The sequence below is a fragment of the Terrapene carolina genome, unplaced genomic scaffold (genome assembly GCF_002925995.2).
Source record: "Terrapene carolina triunguis isolate 2854851 unplaced genomic scaffold, T_m_triunguis-2.0 Scaffold66, whole genome shotgun sequence".
In the NCBI taxonomy this organism is placed as follows: Eukaryota; Metazoa; Chordata; order Testudines; family Emydidae; genus Terrapene; species Terrapene triunguis.
The window spans coordinates 81,909,385-81,930,555 of record NW_020664417.1 but is presented as its reverse complement, the minus strand read 5'-3'; the positions used below and the strand labels follow the sequence as shown (position 1 = coordinate 81,930,555).

The window sequence follows — 21,171 nt, the reverse complement described above, 5'->3', positions numbered from 1 at the left end:
AATAAATTCAAGTGAATCAATCTGTAGTTGAAAATATTATTAGTATTTGGTATACAGGTTTATAATGAAGGTCAGATGAATATGAGGGAAAATTTGTTATCTAGAATTTATAATTATTATATTAAATATTGTTAATTTGTGAAAAAGACTAAACTAAGCTTTATTGAACACTGAGTGCCTTTATAAAGTAAAGCAAGTTTCTTTTGATGTCTGTTATGTGATATAACATTAAGTACTCCCATCTCCTTGCACAGTTTTGATCTTTCTTTATGCTGCATACAATAAAAGAATACATAAACATACAATACCATATAACCAAACTGAGCAATAATATTATTTCTGGTAATTTAAAATATCCTTTTACTCCGCCCACACAACACTATGAGAGAATTTATGGAACTATGATATAGAGTGCCCTGGGACTATACTGATTTCAAAATCTTCGCTACACAGGTATACAATTGTATATACCAGGGATTGGCAAACTTTGGCCCGCGGCCCGCCAGGGTAAGCACCCTGGGGGGCCGGACTGGTTTCTTTACCTGACGGGTCCGCAGGTTCGGCCAGTCGCGGCTCCCACATGCTGCAGTTCTCCATTCCAGGCCAATGGGGGCGGCGGGAAGCGGCGCCCAGCACATCTCTCAGCCCGCGCCGCTTCCCGCTGCCCCCATTGGCCTGGAGCGGTGAACCGCAGCCAGTGGGAGCCGCGATCGGCCAAACCTGCGGATGCAGCAGGTAAACAAACTGACCCGGCCCGCCAGGGTGCTTACCCTGGCGGGCCGCGTGCCAAAGGTTGCCAATCCCTGGTATATACCCAACAGCATATTCCCATCATTGAAGAAAACAGTGAGCCAAATTAAGGGTTATGGGAATGGTAATCGAAGATTCTGTGTAAGTGAGAATTGGGTGCATCCTTTAACTGTTCACTTCCAGAATTTTTTAATGATTCGGGTTTTTAATTCTGTAAAACATTGTGAAGAAAGTGTCATTTGGCAGGGGGTGTTAGTAGGATTTCATTGAAACACTTTAAACCATAACTATCTTGTACCTAAATTATTCGTTAAGGGAATCTTTCATCAGCATTGTAGCACCATCGAACATTGACTTCAGTGGTGTGACATGAAGACTCCATTTAACCAGTGCTTAATTTGTGCCAGGGCTTGCCAGAGCTGATCCCCGGCACCTCTAGGCTTGGCAGTTCATAGTTCTGGCCCCTTTAGGCTTGCTGTGTCAGTTACGAAAGTAAAAAAAAAAAAAAAATTGCTTGAGCCCCAACACCTCTTTCATTACAAATTAAGCATTGCATTTAACGAGTATGAGTTAGTTAGTGATACTCAGACTGGGGCTCCCAAGCTGCAAGTGGCTCTTTAATGTGTCTCCTGTGGCTCTTTGCAGCACATGATATTAAAACACTATGCAATTTAATTATTAACCAATCAGGATGCTTTTACTCTGTTATTAACCAATTGTAGATGACAAAATAATAATACTTGGTGAGTCATTTTGCAGTGAGAATAACATATATATTATAAATAGTAAATGAAACAATGAATTCACACCATTCTGGCTCTTTTGGGTAATGTTTATCACTAATTTGGCTCCTGAGGTCTGAGTAACCACTGAGGTCTGAGTGTCACTGGTCTAATGATACATGTCATAGGGTTACATGCAGATATTACCTTTTGGCCTTCATTTATATGTATCTTCCTCCTGCTTCTTGAAATTCCCTTTCGAGTTTCAGGTTTGAACAAAGTAAAACTCTAAACTAAATCTCGGTCAAGCCCATTTTGCTTCACCTTGTTTTGTGGAAAAACCAGGGGTTTGTCTTCCAAAAATCAAGTTTATTCTGTTGCTAGCGCCTGCAATGAATTTATAATTGTGTGATTGACAGCATAGTCTGTTTCCATAGAAATGGCTGATGCCACAAACATCATTCTGACTTCACTGCATAAGGAAATGCAAGATGGGCTGTCATAACTATAAAGGGAAGGGTAACAGCTCTCCTATGTACAGTACTATAAAATCCCTCCTGGCCAGAGACTCCAAAATCCTTTTACCTATAAAGGGTTAAGAAGCTCGGGTAACCTGGCTGACACCCGACCCAAAGGACCAATAAGGGGACAAGATACTTTCAAATCTTGGGGGGTGAAAGGCTTTTGTTTGTGCTCTTTGTTTAAGGGGTTGTTCGCTCTTGGGACTGAGAGGGACCAGACATCAATCTAGGTTCTCCACATCTTTCTAAACAAGTCTCTCATATTTCAAACTTGTAAGTAAAAAGCCCGGCAAGGCATCTTAGTTTTACTTTGTTTTCTCAACTTGTAAATGTACCTTTTACTAGAGTGTTTATCTTTGTTTGCTGTACTTTGAACCTAAGACTAGAGGGGGGTCCTCTGAGCTTTTTAAGTTTGATTACCCTGTAAAGTTATTTTCCATACTGATTTTACAGAGATGATTTTTACCTTTTTCTTTAATTAAAAGCCTTCTTTTTAAGAACCTGATTGATTTTCCTTGTTTTTAGATCCAAGGGAGTTGGATCTGTATTCACCAGGAGTTGGTAGTTAAGCTTAGAAGTCCTCATGCAGGCCCCCACACTTGTACCCTAAAGTTCAAAGTGGGGATACAGCCTTGACATGGTGGCAGAGAGGTGGAGATCGTTTTAAACCCAAAAGCCAGTAAGGTTTTTTTTCCTTCTAGCTGCTTGGAAAGCAGAGCTGAAGGTAGATGCATATCTTATCTCTCCTTGCCTGAAGGCAGAGGTGTTAAGTTTTTTTAACAAGAGCCTTTGTTAAGAGAAGGGTTCAATTAATGAGCTGGTAAAAGGAATTTACAAGCTGAATTGTTTTTTTTTTCTTTTTACATCCTCGGGAGTAGCTAGTTAGAAAGTCTCTGTTAACTCAGCAGCAGTCTGAGCTAAGTGCATCCCAGTTTCAGTCAACTGCAGAGGGGTGTGACCCAGCACAAGAAAACAGGAAAATGACTACAAAAGAAGAAAAAGCCAAAGAGGAGGCCCACAAGAGAGCTATGGAGCTGAGAGAAAGAGAAGAGAAAGCCAAAGAGGAGGCCCACAAGAGAGAGATGGAGCTAAAAGAAAGAGAAGAGAAAGCCAAAGAGGAGGCCCACAAGAGAACTATGGAGCTGGAAAAAGCCAAAGAGGAGGCCCACAAGAGAGAGATGGAGCTGAAAGAAAAAGAGATAGAGCTGAAAGAAAAAGAAAGGGAGGAGAGAGAAAAAGAAAGGAAGCATGAACTGGAAGTAGCAAGGGCTAGGCAGGATGCACCAGCCCATCCTAGCAACTCCTCTCCAGGTACCACTTCCCATCCCAGAAAATTCCCCACCTACAAGGCAGGCGATGATACGGAGGTCTTCTTAGAAAATTTTGAAAGGGCCTGCCTTGGATACAGCATCACTCCAAACCAGTACATGGTAGAGCTGAGGCCGCAGCTCAGTGGACCCTTAGCAGAGGTGGCGGCTGAAATGCCTAAGGAACACATGAACAGTTATGAACTTTTTAAAAACAAGGCCAGACTCAGAATGGGGCTAACACCCGAGCATGCCTGTCGGCGGTTCAGAGCCCTAAGGTGGAAACCAGACGTGGCATTTACCCGGCATGCCTACCACATTGACAAAAATTGTGATGCCTGGATATCAGGAGCAAATGTTAAATCTCTGGAAGATCTGGTTTCCCTAGTAAAAATGGAGCAGTTTTTAGAGGGTGTTCCTGAGGAAATAGAAAGGTACATCCTAGATAGGAAGCCCAAAACTGTAACCGAGGCGGTGGAGATTGGAGCCAAATGGGTGGAGGTGGCAGAAAAGAAAAAAACTAGTAGCAGTTGGAGCGAATATCAGAAAGGGCAAGCCGAAACAAAACCCAGGGAAGGGAATTAGCTTGTGGGAATAGTGGCAGCGGACCAGATCTAAACTGGTAGTTAAGCTTAGAAGTCCTCATGAGGGCCCCCACACTTGTACCCTAAAGTTCAAAGTGGGGACAGGGGTTTGTCTTCCAAAAATCAAGTTTATTCTGTTGCTAGAGCCTGCAATGAATTTATAATTGTGTGATTGACAGCATAGTCTGTTTCCATAGAAATGGCTGATGCCACAAACATCATTCTGACTTCACTGCATAAGGAAATGCAAGATGGGCTATTGAGGAAAGTCCTTATTTAACACATACAGCTTTGGCTGTTAGCAAACGAAGTAATACAAATGTGAGAAAAAATGTATTTATTTATTCAGCAGAATTAATTTTGATTTTTTGTCCCAGAAAACTTTCTAATTATTAATCCAATACAGCAAAAGAAAGCAAAGAAAAAATAAGCAAATGGGTAAAATTCTAAAGATGGATTTGTCCGACATGAAGAGGAACAACTGAAAGTTAAAAAAATTGAACGTTTTTTAAGAAATATCTCTAAACTTGATTTTCAGGAAGAAAGAATTATCTCTGGCCCCGAGTCATAGTCTGTTTTATCAGCATTGTTTTTTCCATCTATTACTTCACACCTACTAGGACTACAGTGTTATGACAAGAAGCATGTAATCATTGATTACACTTTTGGGAGTTGTATGGCGTCAGACAAAGATGTTCAAATATGTATGTAAAAGCTAAACAAAACACTAAGAGCTAAATTCAGCCCTGGGGTAAGCAGGATGCAGCTCCATTGATTGAATTTATACCGGAATGTTGAAGAAATGAACCCTAGTCTCCCAAGCTGATTTTTTTTTTTTTGATAAACTATACTACAGTCCCATTAAGAGAGTGTGACTGGGATTCAAATTAGTTTACTGAACTGTTCTTCTTCCTTGATGACTGACAGGCAGGAGTGGCTGGTAGGAGGACACAGCTTTTACACTTAACCTCCCTTCCACTTAAGTTCTCTTCTCTGTTTTTTCCAGAGGCAGTTGCACTAATGAAACTCTGTTGTTAGACCTTTTGCAAACTATTGTTCCTCATAACAAAAATTGCGAGTTTATGCAAAAGAAGAAAATATTTGGAGTACAGAACTATTGTGTCACTCTGTTCAAATAGTTTATTTTGTTGACGCTTTCTAGCCTAGTAAATGATGGCTGACGGCACCCTCTTCTCCACTGGCACATAGAATCATAGAATATCAGGGTTTGAAGGGACCTCTGGAGGTTATCTAGTCCAACCCACTGTTCAAAGCAGGACCAATCCCCAACTAAAGCATCTCAGCCAGGGCTTTGTCAAGCCTGACTTTAAAAACCTGTAAGGAAGGAGATTCCACCACCTCCCTAGGTAACCCATTCCAGTGCTTCACCACCCTCTTAGTGAAAAAGTTTTTCCTAATATCCAACCTAAACCTCCCCCACTGCAACTTGAGACCATTACTCCTTGTTCTGTCATCTGCTACCACTGAGAACAGTCTAGACCCATCCTTTTTGGAGCCCCCTTTCAGGTAGTTGAAGGCTGCTATCAAATCCTCCCTCATTATGTTCTTATGTTATGTTCTTATTCTTTTCTTCTGCAGACTAAATAATCCCAGTTCCCTCAGCCTCTCCTCATAAATCATGTGCTCTAGCCCCCTAATCATTTTTGTCGACATCCCCATTTTCTATATCTTCCTCTTGCAAACAGCAGGGGACCCTTTAGCTATTAGGTGTCTGTGACGGGTTGGATCACAGAAACCCCCTTGGGAGCTGCCACCCAATGTACCAGAACTACCCCTGCTCCTGTTTTCCCTGCCAGCTCAGGACTCCAGCACCCTGTCTTGCCAGACCAGACACTCCCGTCTGCTCCAACACAGACCCAGGGTCTGAATCACTTGTCCCAAAGCTGCAAGTTTACCTGAAAACAGCTCCCAGATGTGTGCTTGTCTTTAGCACTCAGATGCCCAACTCCCAATGGGGTCTAAACCCAAATAAATCCATTTTACCCTGCATAAAGTTTATGCAGGGCAAACTCATAAATTGTTCGCCCTCTATAACACTGATAGAGAGATATGCACAGTCATTTGCTCCCCCAGGTATCAATACATACTCTGAGTAAATTACTAAATAAAAAGTGATTTTATTAAATACAGACAGTAGGATTTAAGTGGTTCCAAGTAGTAACAGACAGAACAAAGTAAGTCACCAAGCAAAATAAAATAAAATGCGCAAATCTATGCCTAATCAAACTGAATACAGATAATCTCACCCTCAGAGATGCTTCAGTAAGTTTTTTCTCAGACTGGACACCTTCCAGGCCTGGGCACAATTCTTTCCCCCGGTACAGCTCTTGTTCCAGCTCAGGTGATAGCTAGGGGATTCTTCATGATGGCTCCTCTCTCTCCTTTGTTCTCTTCCACCCCTTTATATATCTTTTGCATAAGGCGGGAACCCTTTGTCCCTCTGGGTTTCCACCCCCCGCCCCCCCACTGGAAAAGCACTAGGTTAAAGATGGATTCCAGTTCAGGTGACATGATCACATGTCACTGCAAGACTTCATTGCCCACTTGCCAGCACACACATATACAGGAAGACTCACAGGTAAATACAGCCATCTGCAGACAATGGTCCTTGTTAATGGGAGTCATCAAGATTCCAAACCATCATTAATGGCCTACACTTTACATAATTACAATAGACCCTCAGAGTTATATTTTATATTTCTAGTTTTAGATACAAGAGTGGTACATTTATACAAATAGGATGACCACACTCAGTAGATTACAAAGCTCATAATGATACCTTACAAGAGACCTTTTGCATGAAGCATATCCCAGTTACGTTATATTCACTTTTTACCATATTTTTCTAAAACTATCCCAGTTACATTATATTCACTTATTATCATGTTTTTCTAAAACCATATAGACTGCACAACGTTACAGTGTCTAGTTAATTGTTCAAACTCTGGCTATTTAGATCAGTGGCTCTCAACCTTACCAGACTACTGTACCCTTTTGAGGAGTCTGATTTGTCTTGAATACCCCCAAGTATCACAGCACTTAAAAACTACTTGCTTACAAAATCAGACATAAAAATACAAAAGTGTCATGGCACACTATTACGGAAAAATTGCGTACTTTCTCATTTTTACCATATGATTATAAAATAAATTGATTGGAATATAAATATTGTACTTACATTTCAGTGTGTAATATATAGAGCAGTGTAAACAAGTCATATGAAATTTTAGTTTGTACTGACTTTGTTAGTGCTTTTTATGTAGCATGTTGTAAAACTGGGCAAATATCTAGATGAGTCGATGTAACCCTGGTTGAGAACCACTGATTTAGGTCCCTTAAATTCTGATTTTTTTCATACTAATCTAGAACTATTTCCTGAATAGTTTTCTGTATCTGGTATTCAGCAGACTGGATTGGTTTTCTCAGATACAGTTAGGTGGGTGAGCGTGAGTTTGTTTTGTTTAATTAGAAGCTTAAATTATAGCATTGATCCTATTAAGTTGTGTTTTAAGTCATTAAGACATTCATCGGTGTGGCTTTGGAAATCAATTATGATCCGGGGAATGGGAATGAGGCCAAGAGGGAAAGTTGTGTCAAAGACATGCACGTTCTGGGAGCTTGTGTTGGTCTCTACCCTCTGCCATTTATGAAGGTGGATGAATACAACCTTTGTTGGTAAATTTTTGGATGCTAAAAACAAACGTGCAGGTAAAAATGTTTCAGAAGTTCTTTGAAATGGAGAATTAACAGATTATGTGAATAGTAAATAGATATAGTGGAGCAGTGTCCCATCTTAATACTTTGGTTTACTGTCTTATATGTCATGCATTTTTTTCCTGCAGGTTTTGAAATAAAAGAACATGTACAGAAACAAGAAGTTTCCAATAGTTTGCCTAGTTTGCCTGCCCCACCTCAGATGCCTCTACCAGAGATACCTCAGCAATGGCTGGTATGTGTTAATTTAACTGTACATTCAGCCCTTAGAAAATATTTACTTACTATTGTTGTGATAACGATTAACACAAATAATTAAAAGAAAGCTACTCTCATTTTCCTCGGGATAGCTCAACATGACGAAACTTTTCTTTTTGCAATATATAATTAACAAAATACAGGTCCAGAGTCTAAAAATCAAACTGGCTTTCAGGGGAAGAAAGGACTTTAATGCTGTCCAATGTAGTTCACTTTCTAGAGCAGGACATTCTCTGAAAGAGTAAAATTTTAAGTTTCCAGCGATGTTTATAGAAAATATGAGAGCTGGACTGAGATCTGCATTGAAAATCGTCCAGCTGGAAGCAGCTGTTTTACTGAAAAGTGACCTAATTATAAACAAGTTTTAGTCATTCTTTATTACTGACTTGACAATAGCTTAGAAGAAAATAATGGAAGTAGGTTCCTCTTAGTGAATCTGCAAAGAATTGCTTTGGACTGTTTTGACAACAACATTAGCCCTGATATTAGAGAGGATTAATTATTGATAAATTGTGCTGCTTCTTATTATTTCTGATCAACTTCCTACAGAAAGGTATTAGATAAGTCCCCTCTGAGGAGATGTACTTTTATAAAAGTATCTATGTTTAGCTTGCAATGCAGAATTCAGTATTCCCAAGGTGTGACAGACGGACTGGATGACCCTAGCATGTTTTTTTCATCTCTTTTTAAATTACCAGATTTACATTTTTGTTTACAGTTACATCTAGTGATTTAATGCATCAGACCAATGTGCTATTAGTCTCCATTATTCATCTTGAGACGGCGGACAGTATTAAATGCTTCAGAGGAAGGTGCAAGAATCCCCATAGCGGGCAGTTTTGATAACCTGATCATAGGAGTAGTTTCTTCCTAACCGCTGTTGGTGTTTTGGCTTATGTCTTGAAACAAAAATTTAAAAAATCCGATCTAATATAACTGTGCATGTTCATAAACCAGGAATATTTATGCTAGTGATATCTATATAACTAATTTATATATAAAATCTGACAATACTCAGCAAAAATGTGTGCTAATATTCTTTGCAGATAACTATATAGAATTATTATGTAATAGATTTGAGTGAATGCAAAAGTGCACGTTAATATGCATTGGAATCTGGAGAATCTATTCCATGGTTATAGTGTTTGATAATAAAACATACAACAAGTGCATAACATAAAATCCAGTGGAAATTATTGAGATACAAGAAAATCACAAAAAAAATATGCATATGCCTGCAAATTTTTAAAGATGTAGCCTTCAAGAGCTAATTCCATAAAATTAAGCCAATTTACCGTATATACTCGTTCATAAGCCGAATATTTTTGGTAAAAAAGTGACGCATCAAAGAGCGGGGGTCGGCTTATAAACGGGTCTACACCAAAATTTGATGATCTTAAACTCTATGGAATCATTGAATTGAATATCTAATACAGGGATCGGCAACCTTTGGCACGCGGCCCGCCAGGGTAAGCACCCTGGTGGGCCAGGCTAGTTTGTTTACCTGCCGCGTCCACAGGTTCGGCCAATCGTGGCTTCCACTGGCCGAGGTTCGCCGCTCCAGGCCAATGGGGGCGACAGGAAGCGGCGGCCAGCACATCCCTCAGCCCGCACCGCTTCCCGCAGTTCCCATTGGCTGGGAACGGTGAACTGCGGCCACCGGGAGCTGAGGAGCTCCATGCCTGCAGACTCTCCAAGTAAACAAAACGTCCCGACCCGCCAGCGGCTTACCCTGATGGGCCGGGAGCCAAAGTTTTCCAACCCCTGAAATATAAGGTCGGCTTATGAAAGGGTCATATACAGTTTTTGCTATTTTTACCTATCCATTTTGCAGGGTCGGCTTATAAACGAACGGGCTAATGAACGAGTATATACGGTAATTCTTTATTTTCTAGTATTTGTGTAGGCTCCATTCAGTAAATTGGCTGCAGAAACTGCCGCCAAACTAAGTTCTTCTGTTGGTTCAAAAGAAATTTGCCTGATTCTCGTCTCCCTTACACCAACGTATAAATATAGTTAAAACTAAGGAAGCTGTATGGGGGTGAACTATAAATAGGGCCCAATATGTCGACAATTTCTGCAGCAATTAAATTCTTTTGAATTCTGAAGTAACAAAATTATTGCTGGAAGATATTGTAGGAACTGACTTTGAAATTGAGCCAGTTAGAGTCAGTGGGCCTATGACTGAAAATTCTAAACAGAACGGATTCCCACTGCAACAAGAAAGGGATGCTTGTGAGTGCCCAGTCAGTCTGTGGAATTGGAGGCCTTTAATTAAGGATCGAGGAATATTGCAAGATTATAGTGTTTTGTATGCCTGGTCTTTTCTTAACTTAGCCCTTCCACTACTGATCCAACCACTGGAGTACTTCCTAGCGTGCTTGGCTGGGGGGAAGAGGGAAAAAGTGGTGGTGGGAGGGACCCACCTCCAGTGCTGTCCCATGAGCCCGCAGCATCCTAACTGAAGCTCTCGTGTTTCAAACAGATCAAAATGATTTGACGAAAGAAGGTAGAAGATAGAGCTTTGCAAACACATTGAGCACGGCAATATTTTCTCACACAAACATTTCCCCGTTACACTGTTATTTTACTGTATGTTTTTATTACTTTGCTTTCTTCCACCCATTTAGTATGGTAAAGAGGAGCTTGAAGATTTCTTCCCCTCTCTGACCTACAAGTAGTATTGCTCACCTCTCTCCTGAGTCTGGGGCAGTGCTGCCTGAGTCAGATTCCGTCTGCCTCTCTTGAGCTCTTTCACTAAGTGAAGGCTCAGAGCACTCCGTTTTTTTTCTAGCATGATGGTGATGGATTCTCCCAGCCCCTCTTCTCAGTTCTGTTGGCTGTTGCTGATGCTGGCAGAGGCTGATGCTCTTTGGTCCTTGAGACATAAGGTTAAGATTTGAGCCCGAGTCTCCAGAACCACTTTTATACTAACCCACCAAAGGCTTGATGTAAAACCCATTGACGTCAATAGAAAGATTCCTATCGATTTCAGTGGGCTCTGGATCTCGTCTTTAAACCCCTGAAACAGAGCTGACCCTAGCATTGGCAGGTCCTCTAACAAAGCAATGCATTCACAACACCATCAGCTCCTTCCTCACCCGTGACTGCTCCCCTCTACTCCACACTATGCACTCCCGGCCTGGCAGGCTCACTCACTCAGGGCACGTCTACATTTGAGCTGGGAGGTGTGATTCCCGCACTATCTGTGCTCAAGCTAACACCAAAAAATAGCATCGTGTGCACAGCAGCATGGGTGGCAGCTTGGGCTAGCCACCTGAGTACTTACCAGGGAGTTGGGTGGGACTGTACTCGGGGCAGCTAGCCTGAGCGGCCGCCCACTCTGCACTGGTATTTTTAGGGGATAGCGTGAGCAGAGCTAGCACAGGTACATTTACATGAGCTGGGAATCATGGCTCCCAGCTCAAATGTAGACGTACCCTCAGCTTTGTCAGCACAACATCTCCCTTTATTTAACCTGTCTATATGGCTCCATTGGTACTAGTGACCTTTTTTGTGGGCCAGCAAGGCAGAAGCTGAGCTGAAGAATAACTTTGCAAGGGGGTAGCATAATTCCTTCCACCATTTTCTGTCTGAGGTGGAAATCCAACAGTGTCTGCACCTGCATCTTCCAGGGGTTTTTTTGCACATAGTTGCTGTTCTTAGTTAGCTAGTTCATTCATTCTGTGGTTTAGGGGGTTTCTCCCAGGCACCGTTTGGGGCATCTATTTTATGCCCAAGATCCCCATCTTTCAACCCCATGTGGCCAGTGCCCAGGTTTTCCCGGTTAGTGACCCCCACATCTCTTGTCTCTATTGCCTTGGGGAGTTTCATATCCCATCTAAGTGCGAGATTTATAATTCGTTCCCTACTTGTACATGACAGTCTCACAAGTTTTGCTCTAGGAATCATCTGATGGAGCTCTCTGTGTGACCACAGCCCAGTGCAGGGTACTCTGACCCCCCTGTACGTTGGCGAGATCCACCTGTTAGTGCCCCTTCAGATTTGGTGCTTCATGGTCCTGGATCATTGGAGCCTAAGACTAAAGACTCAGATAGACATGGGCGTGATGAGAGTAAGAGAAAACACCCTCAAAAAACCTGGGAGGTCCCCATCTAAGTACTCTAAGAAGAGGTTGGCCTCTGTCACAGCCTCTTGGGGTGGTCTCTCGAGGGGTCTCAGCTTTTCCTGACTGCCCCTCCTTAGTTTGCTCTCAATCAGGTCAGTTCTTGGACGCTCTCCTTCAATTAAGCCTGTCAGCCCTTCTTTTTTTGGGCTTGTAGTCTCTTTCAGTCTCTTGGCTGTGTTCGCAAAGTCAGCCTGGTGCAGGGCTGTCGCCACCTTGCTATCCCAGGCCTTTCTGCCTCCATTTCCTTCTCTGCACTCTCCCTTTTATAGCGGGCCTTGGTTGAAGAACCTCAATCCCCTCAGGAACCTCTATGAGGAGGAAGAACAAATTGCCCAATCCACCAGTAGTTCTTCCCGCCTCATTCCCTGATGAGGCAGTGGAGCTGGCTTCACCATCACTGCCGGATGATTTTAAACAATTTCAGGAACTTCTCAGAAAGGCAGGGTCTTTACAGATTCCTCCAGAGGAAGTTCAGGACCCTACTCACAAACTTCTGGACATTCTCCACACTACAGGCCCTACCAGAGTGGCACGTCCCATCAACAGTTCTGGAACTGGCGAAGACTGGCACATCCCAGCCACCTGCAACCCAGCTTCCAAAAGAGAAAGTTTACTTTATTCCAGCTCAAGGGATGGAATATCTATTTTCCCACCCAGTACCGAATGTGTTCATGGTGCAGGCCATTACTGAGTGCAGCAGGCTACCCTCTCTGATAAGGACTCTAAAAAACTGGACCTTTAGTGGGGGGAAAGAGTTCCTCTTGTGTCAATCAACAATCCAAGATAGCAAATTACCAGGCTTGATTTCAAAATATGATTTTATTAATTTCTCCAAACTTTCTGAGTTAGCTAACAAGCTTCCTGAGGAGCTAAGACCTCAGTTCCAAGCTCTCCTGGATGAAGGGAAACTCATAGCCCAGTCATCTCTTCAAGCATTACTGGACAATGCAGCTGACCCTGCCTCCCACTCCAATCATGAGGCAGGCTTCTTGGAGTCACTCCATAGGGTTTCCAAAGTAAATCCAGGCCTCCCCTTCAAGGGAGAAGGTTCAATGAAAAAATGAACAAATTGTTGCACACGCTTAAGGATTCCCCAGCTACCCTCCATTCCTGTGGGATTTATGCCCCGGCCCCCCAGAGGAAATACTCTTAACTCTTAACTTCCTAATAGGCAGAGTCCCACATCTCAGCCCTTTTTTCATCAGTGGAGTTACGAACTACCCACAAAATGGCATAGGGGTCACCATAACAGACAGAACACCCTGTGAATCAGACACCCCTACTCCCTTCAGTGAGTGCCTGTTCCGCCTCCTCCCAATGTGTCAATGTATCTCTATGGATAGATGGGTCCTGGAGATTAACTCCATGGGCTACACAACAGAATTCCTGTCAATCCCTTCTTCCAATCCCCCTTTCCAATCCCTCTTCAGGGATCCCCTCTCATTGGACTTCCTTCTTTGACTAGGAGCCATAGAGTCCTAGGGGAAGGGTTTCTATTTGAGATATTTTCTCATTTCCCAACAACAGGGCAGATGGATGCCCATTTTAGATCTCAGATAATTAAATACCTTCATACATTGTTCGAGATTCAGGATGACAACTCTGGTCTCAATAATCCCCTTCCTCAACGAAGATGACTGGTTTGCAGCTTTCAATTTGAAGGATACCTCTTTTCATATAGACATCCACCTAGCCCACAGGACATTTCTGTGCTTTACAGTGAGCCTAGAACATTACCAATACAGAGTCCTTCCTTTCGGCTTCCGATGGCCCCAGGAGTGTTCATGAAGGCACTTGCCATGGTAGCAGCGCACCTTCATCATCAGGGCAGCCTTGATGTTACCTTACCTCAACAACTGGCTGCTTACAGATCATTCATAGAATCATAGGGTTGGAAGGGACCTCAGGAGGTCATCTAGTCCATCCCCCTGCTCAAAGCAGGACCTAATCCCCAATTAGGTCCTGGAAGTCCAGTCATTGGCACACTCCCTCCTAAGATTACTACAATCCTTAGGACTTTGAGTAAACTTAGAAAAGTCCACTTTAATCCCAACACAGGTTATAGAATTTGGTGGAGTGAACCTGGAGTGGAAAACCGCCAAAGCCAATTTACCTCAAGATAGGTTCCTTGCAATAAGGAATGTCATTGACCGACTCCAAATAAACCCAGACTGTTCCTGCCTAGTTCTTCTAGGCCTCATGGCTGTCTGCACACATGTAGAACCCTTCTCAAGGCTCCACCATAGTTGCCTCTAAGATTGGCTTCATACAGTCTATTGATAGCTTCTCGATGTTCAGACACCCTATAATCATGAGATTTCTGAAAGTCCTTATTCAGAACCTTCCCTCCTGTGTCAGCACCAACTCCTAGTTAGGATTTGGTGCTGTTAGCATTTACAAATTCGCCATTTGAGCCCTTGGCTTCCTGCTCACTTCTCCATCTAACCATGAAAGTGACCTTCCTTAAAGTAGTTATTTCCACTTGGAGAGTAGGGGAATTTGCAGCTCTTGCGGCATATCTCATAAGGACAAAGTGACCCTAAAGTTATTTCCCAAGTTCATCACAAAGGTTCCCTCTGAATTCCACCTGAATCAGACCGTTCATGTGCTAGTGTTCTATCAGGAACCTCATGTTTCCAGAGGGGACAGGAAGCTACATTCCCTAGGCATTCATGGAACTCCGACTTTCTACCTGTACAGGACTAAGCCCTTTAGAAAATCCCTGAGATTGTTCATCTCATTCACTGAGCAGATGAAAGGGAAGCAATTCAATTGCAAAGACTTTTGAAATGGATCTTGTATCCAACTTATGAACAGATGGAAGACTCTTCTCCTCAGCGTGTAAGGTTCCACTCTACTAGAGCACACACTATCTCAGTAGCTTGTCTCCAAAGTATACCTCTAGAGGAAATCTGTAGAGTGGCAACATGGAGCTCATTGCACACCTTTACCAGACACTGTGCCTTGGTCCAGGCTTCTTTACTTGATGCATACTTCAGCACCACAGTGCTTCAATCTGTGGTTCAGCATGCGTCCTTCCTCATCAGTGAGTACTGCTTGTGAGTCACTGATGGTGAATACCCATAGGGACTGGCACTCAAAGAAGAAAGTACGGTTACTTACCTTACAGTAACTGGAGTTCTTCAAGATGTCGTTCGTAAGGGTATTCACAACCTGCCATTCTTCCCCTCTGCCTGGATCCTCCCTTTATTCAAGGTAGAGTAGGAACTGGATATCTGGTCGGTCTGCGCTACCCCTTATGCCCTCAGTTCGGAGCTCGAGGAGGCACAGGATGCAGGCATGGATTAATGGGCACTGCTAATAAAGAATTTCCAGTCTTGGGCGCATGGAGTGCAAGCGTACCTATAGTGACCACAAATCTTGAAGAACTCTAGTTATTAAAAGGTAAGTAACCTTCCTTTCTATCCTGAGGACTTGAGTATGTCTCGGTGTACATTTTCCCTATTGTTAAATGTGTACTAGTTCTCTTGTAGAAGATGCTGTTGCTGTGACACTGCAAAGAATGGTGCTTGCTCACGAGTTTGGAATAACAAAGGAGCCGACGCTCCATGTCCTGCTCAACTGCAGCTGTTTTATCACCTAGGATCCCACCACTGTGGCATCATCAAGCAGCTTTAAAAATACCCTTTCCAGTGAAGCAATGATATAATATCCTGTAGGTCCTGCTGTTCAGATATTCCTGAGGAAGACTAGCATAAATTACCCACAGCATGACAGGGACAGAACACATATAACTTCCATTCATTAGGTTGTCATAGTTCATCTGACTGTCAATGATTTCAGAGATAATGCTCTGTGCAGTCAAAAAAAAAAAAAAGTCCAACAGCACACACAGTTACTTTGCATTATTTCCACAGTAAAGTGCATGCATATTTTTGTTTTTTCTGGTACGCTGACAGTCTAATAACTATTTAACCACAACAAGTGTCCAGCAATGTGCCAGACTCCCTATAGGCATAAATCAAAAGAGTAGGTCAATTCTATGCCCTACACTTCCCCACATACGTACATACTTACTCTGTAGGAGTGTTCCACATAAATGGGCTTCCTATTGTTGGGAATCAGTTTGACAGCCTCTTTTTATCTTGCTGTCTGTCAGGTATGCTCACAGACTTTTATTAGAAAATGTCAAAAGGAGATGGTGCCCTTGGAGAAGAAAATCCGTAGTGAAATCAAAAGGATTTTTTAAAGTGAGATGTTGCAAATTACATGAGTCACTCTGTAAACACAAAGTATGCCAACTCCCTGGGTTCTTTTTGAAACACGGTGATAGGATTATGATATAAGAAAAATACGCTTCTTGAATACTAAAGAGGAAATTGTGTCTTTATTTTATCTCAAGACTTCTTCTAGAGTTCAATATTACTCATTACTTTCTGGTCTCCCTTATAAAAATAGAGTTCTATGACATTGTTACATATTTTTTCCTTTCAGAAAAATGTTGGAAATTAGCTTTTCCCCCCCTTCTATTAAAAGGTCAAATTGTGTAAATTCAATACAAGTTCATTGATTAAAGCCATTTGAGTATGGTTAAAAGCTGACTAGTGATATCAGTTTAAAAGGACCTTGAATAGCATCTTCCATGATTAACAATAATGCAAGATTTTTAGTACTGTAGATTCTGTTGGCAGCTTATTACTTTTAAGGCTACAGCCAAGGACACGCTGGTGGTTCATGGAGGAAAGAATAATTAAATTAATGGAAGTAAATGGTAAAGGGGATATAATGCAACATTGGTTTACCAAAGGTAGATCATGCCAGACTAACCTGATTTCCTTCTTTGAGAAAATAACTGATTTTTTAAAAAAGGGAAGTGCAGTACATCTGATATACTTTGACTTCATTATTAGGAAATGATTAGTTAAATTAGGGGAGATGGGGCTCATTACAAGAATTGTAAGATGAATAAAGAACTGGCTAAAGGGGAGAAAGGCAATGGGTTGTACTGAAAGGTGGATTATCGGACTAGAAGGAGGTTACTAGTGGAATTCCTCAAAGGTTGGTCTTCGGACCAATCTTATGCAATGTTTTTGTTAATGGCTTTAGTACAAAGGAATGTGCTAATGAAATTTGGTGATAATACAAAGTTGTGAGTTATCATCAATGCAGAGGAGGGTCCAAATATTATATAGGAAGATCTAATTTTGGTTGTTGGGTTTAGTGTGCAGGTACTGGGTGGTGTTGGTGGCCTGTTATATATAGACAGTAGGACTAGGTGTTCTGAAGGCTCCTTCTGGCCTTAGACTTCTGTGCCCGAGTAGATTGAATATATATATTCCAAAGAATACAAATCTGCATTCAGTTGTTGGTTTCAAATCAGATTATTAGTTCATAAATGGTAATATTTAAAAGACTACGTTTCTAGCCTACAGCTGGTATGATTTTTTTATAAAATCTTTTTTTGCAAATATCGAAGTTAAAATAAGTTAAATGTAGAAGGCTGACTTCCAGATTATGAGTTTCTACAAAATATGTGCGACGCTCAGAGGACAATGTTAAACAGTTATTATTTACAAAGTGCAAACACTTTGCAGCCATGTAAATGTTGATGTCCCTGCCCCAAACAGTTGACAATATAACTCAGATTTATAAATATGTAATAACAACAGCTAGCTGCTCAAATGCTGAGGCAGGGTGGTCTTGTGTTTAAAGCACAGGGCTGGGAGTCAGAGCTGGATTCTATCCCTGGTTCTGCCACTGACCTCACGGTATGTTGCAGTGCTCAAGATTGGAGGTGGCAATTCCATGGGTCGCCATGACCAGGATAACATTTGTCAGCATGGGGTGCAGCATCTTGACCACCTAGACATGGGAAAGGCTGATTCTTGCAGCTATTGGTATTCTTGCAGCTAATCTTGAGTATCCCATTGCAGTGAAGACTCTGGAAGGAACCCAAACCTGTGTATGTTCCAGTGACTGGAGGACAGCCTTCCTCAACTGAAGATGGTTGTCCGGTTCTTTGAAAATTTTCCCCCTTCTAGCCATGGTTGCCTTTGTCTTTCTTAAATGTGCATGTGTAACTGGTTCTGCATCTCTGGATCCAGAGATCATCTGGGGAGGCGTTTGCTTAAGTAAATGAAATTAAAAAAATTCAAACTTTGGATGCCTACAGTTTGTGTCCTTTCTTCTGGCTATTTTGTCCTTCAGAATTCTGTTTCCTTTGTCATTCCTATGTTTTCCCTGATATTTGAATTGGTCTTGGGTATTATTATTATTATGTATTTTATTTATTATTCTTTATTTCATATTTGTATATAGCATCATAGGGATATATTTGATTAAGTGATCTAATTCTGAGACTTCTAGAACACCCTTTTATGAAGAATAACATAAATTGAATTCTATTTCAAAGCTTTCTTCATCTCTGGCCTGCAAGGGCATATAGTCTTCGATTGGCTTTTACTACAGTTCAGCCATTTGCTCAATCCACTACAGTTAGGGTTTACAGTGGACTCAAAGTGCTCTACTACAGGCATATAGTGACCCAACTGTCTGTCTAAATGAAGCGGAATGTCATCTCTTCTAATCATATTAGATCTGTTGGTGAACTTCGACCCACTGGACTATAAGAATATTATTTTGCTTGTTGCTGCCTTTGCTTTTCTAGAGCAATGGTCTCAACCTTTTCAAACTGCTGTACCCCTCTCAGGAGGCTGATTTGTCTTGCGTACCCCCAAGTTTCACCTTATTTAAAAACTACTTGCTTACAAAATCAGACATAAAAATACAAAAGTGTCAGAGCACCCTCTTACTGAAAAAAGCTTACTTTCTCATTTTTACCATATAATTATAAAATAAAGTGTGACCCCTGGGTTGAGAAACACTGATATAGTATGTACACCAGTATAAACAAGTCATTGTCTGTATGAAATTTTAGTTTGTACAGACTTCGCTGGTGCTTTTCATGTAGCCTGTTGTAAAACTAGGCAAATATCTAGATGAGTTGACGTACCCCATTGAAGACCTCTGCATACTCCCTTGGTTGAGATCCACTGCGTTAGGGTATTGTGCTCTCATGTACTACGGTCAGGTCTCATCATTTTGCCAGTTTCTTATTGCCATGTCTTCCCCATCCATGCAATACCATTCCAGAGCTGGTTTCCTCTTTTAAATTTGCTTAAACTTAAAGGTGAAATTTTCCAAAGCGCTCATCATTGGCCTAACTCTGCTCCCATTGAAGTCAATGATATAACTCCTGTTGATTTCAATGGGAGAAGAGTTAGGACAATGCTGACCACTTGGGAAAATCCTACCCAAATTCTCCTCCTGTTTTGTTTCGTGTTTTTAAAAGAAAACTCTTCACTACATCATGCTGTGGACTAACCTTCACAGAGTAATGACATAATTTAATTGGCATTGCCCTGTCCATCCTCTCTTCTTCTCCCTGCGTCTGCTGTTTCTTGTCTTAACCCCTCATCATGTCATTTGCATATGTCTTAACCCCTCATCATGTCATGTGCATAAATATCTTGTAAGCGCCTTCAGGAGGGAAGTGTCTTTGATCTGTAGTGGGAAGTGCCTAGCACAGTTACAATAAAAAAATTCAGTAATCACTTCTGACTGGTACTTTCACACAGACTATAATTTAAATACATCTTCCTGGGATTAATATTGAGGTATTTGCCAGAATTCTGATTAAGGCCCATTGCTCTTCTCTCTACATCTGAACCTTTTTGGTACATACGCCAATTCTTATTGATGTTATATACAAATTTGTTCTGCCTGTTCTTTATTTTCTGGGTTCTTCATCTGTATATTTCCAGTTGTCTAAGTGTCACCTCCAAGTGGATATGTATTAATCTTTCATTATTAATCCTAAATAAAACAGAAATTTTATTTTTTCATTCTTTTTACTTTTGAATCTCTGAGGTAAATTAATTCCACATTTCTTCTATCACTCTGCCATGGAGTTCGGGTGTAACTCTTGCCTGCCTTTTGTCATTTAAGTGGTGTGTACTGTACTTGAGTTTTGCAAATTTTATTTAATAAATATCTCAAATTCAAGCCTGTCTGACAGATGTTACAGCAAAAGTTTAGGTGCATCTCTAGGTTCTGTCCCAGGGCAGCAGTGCCGTTGCATAAAACAATCAGCTGGAATTGAGCTCAGTTCAATACTGTTAGATGCTTACCATTTGTCACTTCCAAATATTATGATTTATTTGCTTGGGTTGCCCCACTGATGTGGAATTCTTTGCTTTCTGAGGTTCGTGGTATTAACTTAAAGTTCTAAAACCACAGCTTAATTTTTTTTTAATTTGCTAACCCACCATATAGTATTTATAGTGGTTTTAGGTATGATGCAAGAAGAATTTGTTCAACAATGCAAAGAAATACTGCACAAGGGTTTAGGATAGTGTATATGTACTGGATGTTGGATGATAACATGAAAGGGCTCCATGCTTGTAAATCTAAACTGGCTCTTTATTAAGACAACTATCTACAGAGATGCTGCAGCTAGTATTCTAACCATGTGCACACAGACTGACTTCCTGGTGCCTCCTGCAACTGGTGCTCCCCTCTCCAAGATTTTGCTTTGTGAGATTCATGGGGCTGCAATAGGCGCTCCTCCCGATTGTAGTGTAGACATATCTTCTGTATTGGGTTACTATCCGGTCTCTGGGGTGGGTGTATTGCATTTACCCAACATTGTCAGGGAGGGATCCCTTCCTATCTGTTTTGCCTTTGCCATCAGTCTCTTGGCTGTCTTTACTGCCAACTCTGTCTTCTGATTCCTTTTTGGGTATCTAGAGGAAGATACCTTGTGCTCAAATTCCCATTTGGCGCTGAATTGTTTGTTTGAATTCTGATACAGTGTACTGTCACCCACTGTCTGAGCATAGCATGCCAAGTATGCCATACCTTAAAAAATGCAACTTTAATTTTCTAATCCCAGTCCTTACCTGAGTGTCCTCTGGAGAGATCACTTCTCAGAAATTGGAGAAGTCTACTGTTACCATGTGGTTCCTGTCATTAAAAGTGATCAGGTCTGGGCCAGTCTTTTCTCTGGGTTGGGTGGGATTTCATGAAGCTATAGAGTCTCCATCTGTTGTTAGTCACTATACTCTTTGGACACCTCCCTCGGTTCCATATACTCTCTGTTGGGCATTCATGCCTGGCCATTAGACACATTCCATGTTTCATCTC

At 41.5% G+C, this 21,171-nt stretch overlaps 1 protein-coding gene across 2 annotated transcripts in view; it reads left to right on the top strand.

The window, feature by feature from the left end:
• The window catches only part of AFAP1 (actin filament associated protein 1), a 174,783-nt gene that overhangs the window by 78,488 nt on the left and 75,124 nt on the right, over window positions 1–21,171 (top strand). For both annotated transcript variants that reach the window (XM_026648063.2, XM_026648062.2), the window contains one exon: window positions 7,748–7,854. In XM_026648063.2, coding sequence (XP_026503848.1) covers window positions 7,748–7,854 — 107 coding nt within the window. The remainder of the gene's footprint in view (window positions 1–7,747; window positions 7,855–21,171) is intronic.